At 50.7% G+C, this 12,220-nt stretch overlaps 1 protein-coding gene across 1 annotated transcript in view; it reads right to left on the reverse strand.

The window, feature by feature from the left end:
• Positions 1 to 343: 343 nt before the first annotated feature.
• EPHA8 (EPH receptor A8) overlaps positions 344 to 12,220 on the reverse strand; it is a 49,825-nt gene continuing 37,948 nt past the window's right edge. Inside the window, exons 6-17 of the mRNA XM_085305239.1 lie at positions 11,662 to 11,786; positions 11,310 to 11,468; positions 10,294 to 10,394; positions 9,622 to 9,689; positions 8,961 to 9,086; positions 7,881 to 8,066; positions 6,911 to 6,972; positions 6,301 to 6,510; positions 3,536 to 3,685; positions 2,120 to 2,310; positions 1,541 to 1,696; positions 344 to 458 (exon numbers count right to left, since the gene is read on the reverse strand). Of these exons, the coding sequence (XP_085161365.1) occupies positions 344 to 458; positions 1,541 to 1,696; positions 2,120 to 2,310; positions 3,536 to 3,685; positions 6,301 to 6,510; positions 6,911 to 6,972; positions 7,881 to 8,066; positions 8,961 to 9,086; positions 9,622 to 9,689; positions 10,294 to 10,394; positions 11,310 to 11,468; positions 11,662 to 11,786 (1,649 nt within the window). The remainder of the gene's footprint in view (positions 459 to 1,540; positions 1,697 to 2,119; positions 2,311 to 3,535; positions 3,686 to 6,300; positions 6,511 to 6,910; positions 6,973 to 7,880; positions 8,067 to 8,960; positions 9,087 to 9,621; positions 9,690 to 10,293; positions 10,395 to 11,309; positions 11,469 to 11,661; positions 11,787 to 12,220) is intronic.

Raw genomic sequence — 12,220 nt, forward strand, 5'->3', positions numbered from 1 at the left:
GCAGGTGCACCTGGGGACATCCCTCTGTGTGAGGAAGTTGTCACCTATCCTGCATAGTTATCTGGGGACCCCTAGTTCCCATAGTGACATGGTAGAGTATGGAGAGAGGAGTGGCCTATCCCTAGCCTGCTTGGAAGGCTGCTCCTCCCTTCAGACAGGGGAAGGAGGCAGCAGGATTGTCGAGGTATCCGGAAAGCCATGTTTCCATTGGAGCTCAAATCAAAGACATGCTGGAGGTACTCCAGATCTTCATCTGGCACCCTTCTCCCTGCTCACCACCCTGCTGCCCCTTTGCCAGGGTAAGTGTTAAGGAATGCCCGATACGGGTCTGCAAAGCTGGTGATCAGAGATGCCTCCTGGGACCATTCGTGTTCAGCAGCTGGGACCGCATGACCTGGATGCTGTTCAGGATCTTCTTCTGGTGACCCATCATGGTGATGCCTAGGCTCCGAACATCCCTGAAGAACAAAGATCCTGTCAGAAACCCTACAGCTTGGCCCCATGTCAGGCCCCAGAGACACACTGCTCTTCCTCATGCACGCACCCCACGGAGCTGCCTAGGACCCCTTGACTGGCTCTTCTCTCCTCACCCATCAGTGGAGGATTACTGTGACTTGAAGAGCCATTGGCATCCTCCCAGGAAAGGGCAGAYTGTCATTCTTCATGGCATATCCTTGTGACAGGGCTATTGTGACAGCCAGGGGGSAGCAGGAGTAGAGAGGGGATCACTCCTGACAGGCTAATAGCTGACAAGATCAGTGCTCTGAAATTGGATTCAGTTTTAGCAAGATGCCCTCAGATAACCCAGTCAAACAGACAGATGGATGATGATCCTCCCCTACTTAGAAGCTTCCTCCATTCACCTCAGGAAAATGGACCAGTATCAACTCAGTACCACAGCAAGTTCCCCCACATACAGCCTCAGACTAACACGGACTTGCCAGCCCTCTGCCTGCACCTCCCCATCTTCCCTTTCACTGGCTCCTTGTCTACCTGTCCCACCTTGACCAAGATTTGCACTGTCACATCCTTTCTGAGTCACAGATCCTATTGCTTGGCAGCACTCTCCAAGCAGGAAAGTTGTGCAGTGTGACCCAGCCATGCTCTGGTCTGGACATGCCTTTTAGAGGGGAAACGAAAGTTGGAAATGCAGACAGTGACATTATGGTTGACCCTGCTTTGAGCAGGAGGTTAGACTAGATGAYSTCCTGAGGTCCCTTACAGCCTGAAATAYCCTATGATTCTATGACAGTGGTGGAGCTGCATCAGACACCCACCATGGAGCACCAGTGGTGACTCAGTCCCCACACATCSTTTCTAGTGCGACTTCCATGCCTCCTCCAAAAGGTCAGTGCTGCCTTGGACATTSTCTCAGCATGAACCTGGGACAGGTCAGATCCAGTGTCCTCAGGTGTCTCCGGCATCCCCCTCCAGGGAAGCCAACCAGCTCTTGCAATCCAGGGTTAGACAGCCATTGCTTGGGGGCTAGCTGGACAGTGCTGGGCAATTTCATCTATGCTATTTGTTCTTTGGTACTTACTCGATGTTCATTCTCATCACCATTCCCAGGGAAGAATACCCTGCCATGGCAAAGTTGTCCCGGTARTGCCCCAGCCTGATGGAGTCCAGCCAGTCCTCTACTGTGAGACAGCTGGTGAAGTCGAAGACACCTCTGTCAAAGGGTGTCTGGGTGAACCTGGGAGGATGGAGGAAGGGGGTTAGCCCAGAACCTGAGGAGAGGACAATGGTCCTACATGGCTAAGCTGTGATACCCACTTGAAAAARCCGGTGACCTTGCAGATGAGGGAAGAACAGAGCGCCCTGCATGGCCTAAAAGACTGRTAAAGGGAGACCAACCATTACATGGACTGTGCTGCACATGCTTGTTTAGGCCTTATGCTGGGAATACACAGCAGGTGTGGGCCAGTGAAACACAGGCTGTTTCCCTCTCTGCCCATCACAACCAAGCTGTGCTCATGTAGTCACTTCTAGCTGAGGGGGAGCCACTGCTGGTGGAGCTGGCCAGAAATCTCCCTTATACTGGGYAGAGCGTGCTGGACACAATGTATTAACTGTGGCTTGGCAGCTGTTCGCCACAGCTGGCCAAGAGGGTCCTTACCGATTCACAGTGGYGGTGCACTTCAGGTTCTCAGGGTTGCGAATGAGCTTGTCCAGGATGCTGACAATCTGGGAGAAGCGAGGCCTCTCGTTGCGGTCCTTCTGCCAGCAATCCAGCATGAGCTGGTGCAGGGCGGTGGGACAGCCCATAGGAGCAGGCAGGCGGTAGCCTTCCTCCACTGAGTTAATGACCTGAAAGAAAGCCATATGTTGAAGGGGAACTGCTCTCCCAGTCTGACTCCGAGCACCCCCCGACCAGGATGTGCAGGAAAGATCCCTAGTGCTTGACCTCCCAAGGCTATCAGAGAGGGAGGGCGTTGTACAAAAGATCYGTGCTAAATGAGAAGTTTATTGCCAGCGAGTTGCATGTAGTCCCTACATAGAGTTAAAAGCATGCTGGACACCATATATACACAAGGAAGGACTGTTAGGATGGCAGGTTTATTAAGTGTTACAACAGGCTTAAAATATTGCCATTTCCCTCCAGCAGATAARCCCGAGAGCTTTATTCACATTCAGTTGCTCTACAACCAGGGCTTGTTACCATTCAACAAGGCTAGAAGAAACCCTGCAGAAAGGAACTGTTGTGAAAGTCATTGCAGCCATGCTTCAGATAAAGCTCCATTGTCACCAAAGCCACTTTCCAATACAATAAAAACTCTAGGGGGAGAAGGGATGCACAGAATGAAAGTATAGGGAGCAAGCAGACAGGTTAATCGCCCCTATAGGTTAAAAAAAAAAAAAAAAAAAAAAAAAAAGGGAATCTGGTGGTTCTGTATAGTGAGAAACTTCATTTTATTGTCTCCTGTTAGAAATTTGGCTCCCAGCTAGTAGTCAGGAATATTATCTCCATTTTCCTACAGTTTTTATGCAGGTTTTGATTTAAGAGCATCTCCCCATAACTCTGACAAGCCCAAAGCCTGCTGCTAAGTGGCACAAGTCTGGGGCTCTCAGAAGCTTTATATAGGCAGTGGAAGCAACAGAGCCCCAGCACAGCTTGCAGGAACAACTAGCAGGTTAATACTGTGGGGGCTGCAGTGATCCCGAGGAAACTCCTGTGAGGAGGGGGAAAGATGGGAGACTATGCAGGAAGGCTCTCCAGCCAGCAGAAAGACTTACACAGAGCAGACTGGGACAGGAGAGTCCCACAGTGCAGACAAACAGACCCAACCGGGAGCCACCGTGGTGCAAAGGGAGCAGCAGATACAGCTATGYGGTGCTTGGAGGAGAAATGACCAGGCTACACAACACAGTAATGCCCCTCTCAGAGGAAGAGGGGACAGATGCATCATGCACAGCCCAATGGGCATGTGAGGAGAAGTAAGGACTGCCCAGGGGGTCTCTTTTCCCCAGGGACCCCTGCTAAGCTGACTTAGGAGAAGCAGGCTGGCCCTCACGCTGACCCATGTTCACTTACGTCACGGTTGGTCATGTTCCAATACGGGCGCTCGCCAAAGGCCAGCACCTCCCACATGACGATGCCATAGCTCCACACATCACTGGCCGAGGAGAACTTGCGGTACGTGATGGCCTCCGGGGCCGTCCAGCGAATGGGGATCTTCCCACCCTAAAAAAGCAAACACCCAGGACATCAATCCTAAAGGCTCGCAAGGAGGAAAGCGTTCATAAACCAGATCAGGGCTGGGGAGCCAGGCTGAGCTAGGCCTGCTGCATTAGGCAGATGATAGGCTGCGAGGTCATCCCCTGGAAAGGACGGAGGAGGAGACTTGCACAGGATAACCTTAAAGCTCTACTTGATTTTGACTCTAGGGTGTAGCCATCATAGTATTTCCAGTAGAGCAAGGAAAGAGTTGTGCTATTTTTCAAGGTCTTCTTTGAAATGCGGTGTGCAATTCTAGTTCTCAGTGCTCAGCGGAGAGGAATTCAAAGCAATCAGGAGAATAAGAACGCAAGAACATGAGAGCTGACAGCGGGCACAGGCAGGGAGCCTGACATTTTTAGTCTGGCAAAGAGTGTGATGGCATGTGCTCCCTGTCTATTAGTTCTTGGGAGGGAAGGGCTGAAAAGGAGAACTTGTTGAGTTAAAGGATCATGCTAGCATAAAAAAGAGCAATAAGCTGGAAATGTGTTTGCCAGCTATCTGAGGAGGAAAGTCGTGGTGCATGGAATGCATGGTGGGTTTCCCACAGCAGCTGGGGCAGGCATGATGAGGCTGAAAATCCCTTCTAGGTGTCCCTCTCTTGSCAGGGTTGCCCCAGTCTGTCTGATTCCTGCCTGCTCTGGCACACTCCTTGATAGAGACTGAAGGTAAATGATGTGTCCTATGGGAGAGCCTCTCTGGGGCAAGCATCTCCTGAGCGAGTTGAGGACAACAGAGAAAGAATACAGGATGTCATCTTATCACARGTTTCTTAACAAGAAAAAAAAAACTCATTTTCAGGATAAGCTGACCAAGATCTTGCCAGAGAGCTTGTATTCCTGATRCTATCTCTGCCTCTTTGTTGTTCTGCTGTTTGGGCTGTGCACCAAATCTTCCTGCAGAGCTCCCAGCTGACAAAGGGAAGGTTTCACTTTGCCAAGATGCCTCAAAGCCTCTGCTTCTGATATGCCCAGTGACTGCTCATCTTCTAGTGACCTGGCTTTCACTCACTAGGGGAATGAGACAGTGTGTCTGAAAACTGGAGCAGGATTGGAAAGGGCTGCTGAGTAGATCAGTGTATGAGCTCCAGTCACCCTGGTCTCCAGGGCCCTGGAAATACATTTGCAAGTCTTAAGAGTGCTGGGAGAAAGCTCCGAGACTGGCTCTRTGGGAGGTGGGCCTGGCTATCTGCGTATCTGTAAGCCAAGGGTAGGRAAGATGGGCTGCTCAGATACCAGGAAGTCCCAGCTGATTTTGGGCCCCTTCTAGCACCTCCTTTGCAAGTCCCAAAGCTAAATTACAGAAGAAGCTGCACTTGAGTAAAGTAGCAGGAACAGGACCCACAATTAAAGGATCTGAAACATCAAATTGTTTCTTGAGACACCAAAGAGGGCAGCTGAATGCAGAGACACACATGGTGCACAGCCAGGCTCACACCTCCACCAGGCTGAAGCCTGAAGGGAAGGCCACGTTCAAGGCTGGCCCTCTGCGTACTCACTTTTTTGGCTCATGCTCAGCAGCGCCCTGAACTACTGAAGCTCCTTCTGCTTCTCCAGTCCTGGTTCTCCAAAAGAAGGGCTGCTCAGAGTCTTAGCTGCAGCTCTTCCACATCAAGCTCAAATGGAGGAAAAAAAACCTCTCTCTCCACTACATTTGCCCAASCAGAGCTAAGCCCCAGGGGCATGCTAATTCCTTTCATGGACAGACAAAAGCAGAAACAGCACATTCCCTCAATGTATTTTATTTCCCCTCTGATGACCTCTGGTAGAGGAGCATATAAAACTCCAGAGCTGTCAGGTTACTCAGAGAATCTCAAAATAGAATCACAGACAAAAGTATCCTACATTARAACAAAATTATCTAGGTTGCAAAGCCAAGTGCTTGCAAGTTAAAGAATATCAGAATCTTTAATTCTAATCCTTTCTGTACCCTTGAATGAGGCAGGGTCACATGGAAAAGCAACATGTGACCATGTTAATAAAGACTCTACCATAACACCTACCAACTGACCTATGACTCTAGGACAGACGGAAGGAAAGGATGGAGCTATACAGTCTAAGGAAGGACCCAGAAGGGTACCCTGGAGTACCACTGTGCATCAGGCCACGCATACAGAATGGAGGCAGCAAGTGCTATTGCAAAGACCTGTACAGCCAAACAGCAGGAGCTAAATTAGCATTGGGCTTAGTACAGAGGAAGAGACATCTATTATTCCACCTTGATAATGGAAAGGGACCAGGATCTAAAGCACGCACCATAGAAGCAGCTGGCTGGGGAGGTTTGATCAGCTGCCTGCTCTCCTACCCTGCTTCTCTTTGTTCACTCCACATCTCACTCCTGGGATGGCTCTGTATGAGGGAGGCTTTTCCTCATGCAATGCATTAGGGGTTAGATGTGCTTTGAGTTCATGCCCCTGGTCCAGGGAGCAAATCTGAAGGGGGCTATCTCCATTCCTGTCCTGCTTATCTTGACTTCAGAGCGTCTAACTTTTCCACCTGATATTACCCCAGAGCAATGACTGTCTGTAAGGATCAGGAAAGTGCAACAYCAGGAGCCACGTGCCGCCCCAGCCCAGAACGCACCGTGGTGGTGTATGCAGCGTCAGGGTCATCCTCCAGGATACGTGAGAGACCAAAGTCAGACACTTTGCAGACCAGGTTGCTGTTCACCAGGATGTTGCGGGCAGCAAGGTCCCGGTGCACATAGCCCAGGTCAGAAAGGTATCTCATGCCTGCMCCGATGCCCCGCAGCATTCCCACCAGCTGGATGATGGTGAATTGGCCATCATGTTTCTGGAGAGGAAATAACCCAGAGTTCATTCATGGTGTTTTCCGTTATTYCCATTGATATTGACTGTCCTCATTAAACTAACCCACTAAGCTTTCATCTTTGAATTAGTACTTCCCTTCCATGTTGCTATAGCCCCAGTTGCTCTCAGCCTCAGGCAGAAGGAACTGCACTATCCACCCTCCCAGAATCTCTGACATGAAGCTCTGACAGGTGCACCTGCCTCCTGCAGTGTTGCTCCTCTGGGGAAAAAAAATGTCTTCTGGAAAGGTGAGAGCCCAGAGCCTGCAGCTCTTGCACAGAGGTCACAGTGGTCATGAGGCTGAGGAGTGTGAATCAGCCTCTTCTTCGGTCCCTCAGCCCAGAGGAATGTGCAATGAATGAAGATACGAAAGAGCTCCTTACCCTGAGAAAGGTGTCTAGTGAGCCATTCTCCATGTATTCAGTAACAATCATTACCAATTTGCCTGCAGAAGACAAGGGAGGTCAAGTTAACAGAGAAGTCACCTTCCTCTGAGAAGCCCAATGCCAGGCTTTTACTGGGGGCAAAATAAATACAGGCGCATGGATTTCCTGCAACCCCATGGAGTCTCACCCCAGTGCTGTGCAGGAACTGTGGGACAGTGTGGATGTGGCAGTAACCCAGACACTTACCCCTCCCTTCAGGTGCTATTGATGTGGCTAGGTCAGCTTCATTATCCCAATGAAATTTGCATGTCATTAGCATAATGCTTTGCATCACAATGTGCTTTTTCTGAACGAAGACTTCAAATTATGATTCAATACAGGCAGCCTTTAAAACAAACGCTAATGGGTAGGACTTCTCCTAATCCAATAACCCTGAGCTGGGGCACTGGGGTGCATTGCAGAGCAACGCAGGGAACCGCCACATGCAAAGTCTGTTCTGCAACAAAAGATGATGGGGACAGTCTTGTTACATCTCCTCCAGAGGAAGGRTTAACCCTCCCCACCACCACCCCTGACCACCTTGGTGTTGCCAGGGCTTTGGGCTGCAGCCAGGAATAAGCAGTTCACTTCTCTAATAGAGTTCGAAGGGGAAGGAGGAAAGCAGCGGGGCTGCTGGTGACAACCTGTCTCCCTCTGAAGATGTTAATGGGGAACGTCAACGAGGAGAGAAAGCTGCCCAGCAAGAAGCACATGCCCAAGCCCAAAGCTTTCACTTGGGGCCTTGCTTCAGACAGTGAAATGTGCTCTACATGCAGAGGGCTTCAGGAGAAATGCACTTTCGGCAASTGAGGCACCCAGAGCAACCAAGTGCTGGATCTCAGAGTGCACTCGAAGTGAGGTCCCCAAGGGTGCCCRCAGGGAGATATCTCTGCTCCCCTGGGGAGTTCCATCCCCGCCTGACACGTACTCCTGGTAACCACCCCTTCCAGGTGGATGACGTTGGGGTGATCAAACTGCGCCATGATGCTRGCTTCACTCAGGAAGTCCCGTCTCTGCTTCTCCGTGTAGCCTGCTTTCAGAGCCTTGATGGCCACGGGAATCTCTCTCTTCCCCGGCAATTTCAGGCGCCCGTAGCACACCTCTCCAGACTCTCCTGCAAAGCAAGTAAAGGTGAGGGCATGAGGTGCTCCTCAGCTCCCTGCACTGTCCCAAAAGCACCCCAGATTAACCAGTCCACTGGCATGCTTGTGGCATGCTGCAGTCTGTCAAGACTCCTCAGTTTTTTCCATTGCAATGTCTGAGTCACTGTGCAGATAGAATTGCACTTCTCCAGTTTTTAGTGATACGTCTGGGAACCGGGCAGAAATACCAGAAAACACCACTCTAACAGGTGCCTTTTATCCAAGGCTATGGGCCAAGAGTAGTGATTACAGTGGGAATGGCACTTGCTTTACCTCTTTCCATGAGGAAATCTGGGGACCTGTTACAGCAGTAGACATGTCTCTCAGCTGGGCTTCCTAATCCTGCTCCCTGACTTGCTCTGTGCTGTCCCTCAGTACACAGGGACAAGCCTCAATATGCCCATGGGGCACTGCTAGTGAAGCTATAGTTCTGACTCTGCCCAGTGCTTCCTTGCAAGCCCTTTTTTCTAGACAAATATCCTTTTTTTCTCCTGACGATTTACCATCTTGTCACCCCAGATGCTTACTCCAGGGTTTGAAAGCTTAATGGCTGCATTCAAGCACCCATGTGGGATGTGCTGAGCCATCTGCTGATGTCAGCCTGAGCCGTCAACGCCACAGTGACTGAACAGCTCGTATTTGCACACGGTTGGCTCAGATGAGTTTGTTTCATGCAATAAAAAAAGATCCTACTCATTGATTCTGAGCTCAGAAAAATAAGGAGCCAACGAAGCCCCGAATGAGCATCGTAATAGTGTCATGCAGCCTGCTGTGGCCCCAGCAGGCCATGGAAATGGTAATGCCTCAGATATTGAATTTCCTAAGCACATATGATGCAAACAGGCAGTCCAAGGCCAGGGACTCACCAGACCCAATGACCTTCTCAATCTTGATTCGGGAAGCCTCAATTTCACGGGTGAACTCATGCACGGCTTGGCAGGGGTCTTCATACGTGTGAGGGTCGACGTAGAACTTCGACTCGGGGAACTTTACTGTTAGATTTCAAAGAGGAGAGAAGAAAGAAGCTCTTCCAAGAGTCCTGCCACGAGGAAGGCATCCAGGAGCCAAAGGCACAGGTGGGCAGGACTCCTTGGAGTGACAAACTAAGACATAGGAGTTGCAGAYCTAGATGATCTAAGGCATTCTTTGSCATGAAAATATCCTTAGAATAGTCTAAGACCTAGCCACCAAATTGCCCCCATGTGTTTCTCTTCCCCTTTCCACCAACTCCCCCTTCCTGTGGGTCTTCAGTGAGTTTTACACTCTTCCGGCCTGCTGCTGTGTGAGAAGTACCTGCAGCCGCCCCATTTCATGTTGGGCAGGCCTCCAACTCGATTACCACTCTGCCTATGGGATCAGAGCCCATGGCTCAGCCGCCTTAGGCACACCCCCAGGAGCAAGTGGCAGTTGAAGTCTGTCTTTCCGACTTGGAAACCACAGCAGTGGTAAGGGAGAAGTTCAAGTCCCTTCCTATCCACGAGACCAATGCCCTTTACTTGCCATGGGCCAGAGCAAGGAGGGTCCTACCTTGCCCATTCTGATAATGCATCTTCTCCTCATCTGAGTCCTGGAAAGCCTTGCTGTACCCACAATGCCTGCCAYGGAGACATAAGGGTCAGAAGGAGTGCTCCTGTTCTTTGGTCCCACAAACAGCCCAAAGGCAGGGGAGAACAGGGTGGGTGCCAAGGCCGCAGGCATCCCAGGAGAAGCTGGAGCTACACTTTGTCCTGTCAGATGCATCACTGCATTTTGCTTGACTGACACTTTGACCTGAAGCAGGGCACTTTCCACTTGCTCTCCAAGGTTCAGCAGTGCTAGGACCAGAGCACTGCAGCCCTTTTTTTCTCCTCATGGTATTGGCATGCCTGCTTCACACACCTGGTTCTACCATGCTAACACATGGCAGTACCTAATCCCTCTTGGACCTTCTTKTTGGAAAATAGTGCTTTCTGCTCCTGACCTACCCCCAGCAAGTTCTTGTCCATTGATATTTAGCCCATCAACATGAGGGAAAGGCCTGGAGGCTGGGCTGTACCTCAGGGAAGGTGGAGATATAGTGTCTCTAGATGAACTCTCTTGGTTACTTACTGCCCCCTGACATATGGCCACTCTGGCCTGAGCTGACAGGATAAAGGTAGTGCTCAAGCCCTCTCATCCCACCTCGTGACAGGCTGCACTGACCTCCAGAAAAGCACCTACCTCTTCTTGCAGATTAGGACCACCAGCAATGTGACAAGGCCAGTAATGAGGGTCAGGCAAATCCAGACTATGGTCATTGTGTCATACCGGAGAGACACTGGAAGAGACAGAGCAGGAAGGAGGTCAGTTGGAGTGGGGATGCAAAGAATGTTCTGCTGAGAGCAGAAACTCACCTACTCCATGGTAGGACACTATCTTCACTAATGAAAGCACAAATTCTCCCCTCCAGCCCCAGTTTTGGGGCTATCTCAGCATACAGGGGCCACTTACACATAGAAAAACCAAGCACAGATCTCAAAGGCCATTCTGATACAGCAAATCTTGACAGAGAGGAATCTGGAGCCTTGGGATCCCATCAGGGCTTCCTTTCCATACCATCTGTAGCTGAAAAGCCCAAATGATTTGTCCCCTCCGCTTGGCAGGTTACAAAGATGCTTTTATACCACACAAAAACCCAGCAAGAGCATGACCACAGGAGTCCACGCTCATTTCCAGAGGTGTACCTCAGGCACATCAGTGTCAGAGCCGAGCCTGGAAGGAGAGCACTTTGGGAAACAGGAGGAAAAAGCCAGACTTTGTAAYGATGATGAAGAGCAAGATGCCATGTGTTCACTGCAGCATTTTCCCAGGGGCCAGAAATACAGTTCACGGATACAGGATAACTAGGAGTTATGCTTTTGGAGGTGACCACTTCCCCACTACACTACGGGCCTGAGAATCTGCCCCCATGAGAGCTCATTCATCCTGCTGATGTGAAGCAGAATGTGATGAGAAGACTGCAAGGAAACAGAGACAGTCCTCAGTCCTTCCTCCTACCCTTTTCAAATATATGAGCAYGTATCACAAAGGCTATCTCAAGCAAACCCTGCAGACAGAGACCACAGCCTGTGCCTCCAGCCCTGTCTCTCCGGACAGCATGGGCACAATTGCTGCGGACAATAGTCACCATACCTCATGCTCCCCCACATCCCCTGGTCCATAGTTCCCACATCTCTTAATCATATGCACTTRCCTGGCTTCCCTGTCTCCACCTCCACTGTCTGGCTGAACCTCCCGCAGCCAGCAGAGGTGCGGGCCCGAACCTGGAAGATGTAGCGGGTTGCAGGCTTGAGCCCAGAGATAGTAGCAGTCGTGCCTTTGGATTTCAGAGTTGAATAACTCTGCATTTCTTTGTCCTGCGGAAAAGCAATACCAAAAACCTCGCTGAGTCAGCACAACAGCCAGGGAAAAGAACAAAGCCTCCCAGAATAGTCCTTTGTGTAAGCCTGGCTGATAGCAGCAATTGTACCAGCAAGATTTAAGCCAAGCCATGTCCCTGTCTTAATCCACCACGTGAAGACCAGATTGTGGCAGCAAATTCAGCATTACCTTCTCATAGTACTTGATCTCGTATTCCAGGATGATACCGTTAGGCTGGTCTGGCTCTTGCCACAGCAAGGTGACACTGTTCTGGCCCGTGCTCTCCTGGCGAACCGCCACCACCTGGGACGGGGCTGGGAATGAAGGCAGCAGGGTGTTAGGCAGCTACTGGATGCAAGCCCTGCCTGGTTTGTGGGCTGCAGGACACGGCAGCAATGAGGGGTAGAACTAGAGCCCTGTGCAGGCCCCACAGAAACGTTTCTGGTTTGGTTAAAGCCAGGTGGAGATGAGAGCTCTGAAGGATGGGAGAAAGGACCTACACGTGGGCCTATGTTCACTCCAGCTGTCTCTTTTCCTGCTGACACTTGTGAAAACAGTCTCCCTAAACCTCCCTGGAAGAAGTTCTGTGAGTCCAGAGAGCACAGTGAGGGTGCTCTGATGACCAGGCATAGCCTCCGAGTCCAGCTCATGAGAAGAGGTCAGACACCCCCTTATGACCCTAACTACGGGCAGCAGAGAGGAGATAGCAGCTCTGGGGAAGATGGTGCTGCCATCTGCTACAGCTGCT

The sequence above is a fragment of the Rhea americana genome, unplaced genomic scaffold (genome assembly GCF_003343005.1).
Source record: "Rhea americana isolate MKP2758 unplaced genomic scaffold, rheAme1 scaffold_217, whole genome shotgun sequence".
Taxonomy (NCBI): domain Eukaryota; kingdom Metazoa; phylum Chordata; class Aves; order Rheiformes; family Rheidae; genus Rhea; species Rhea americana.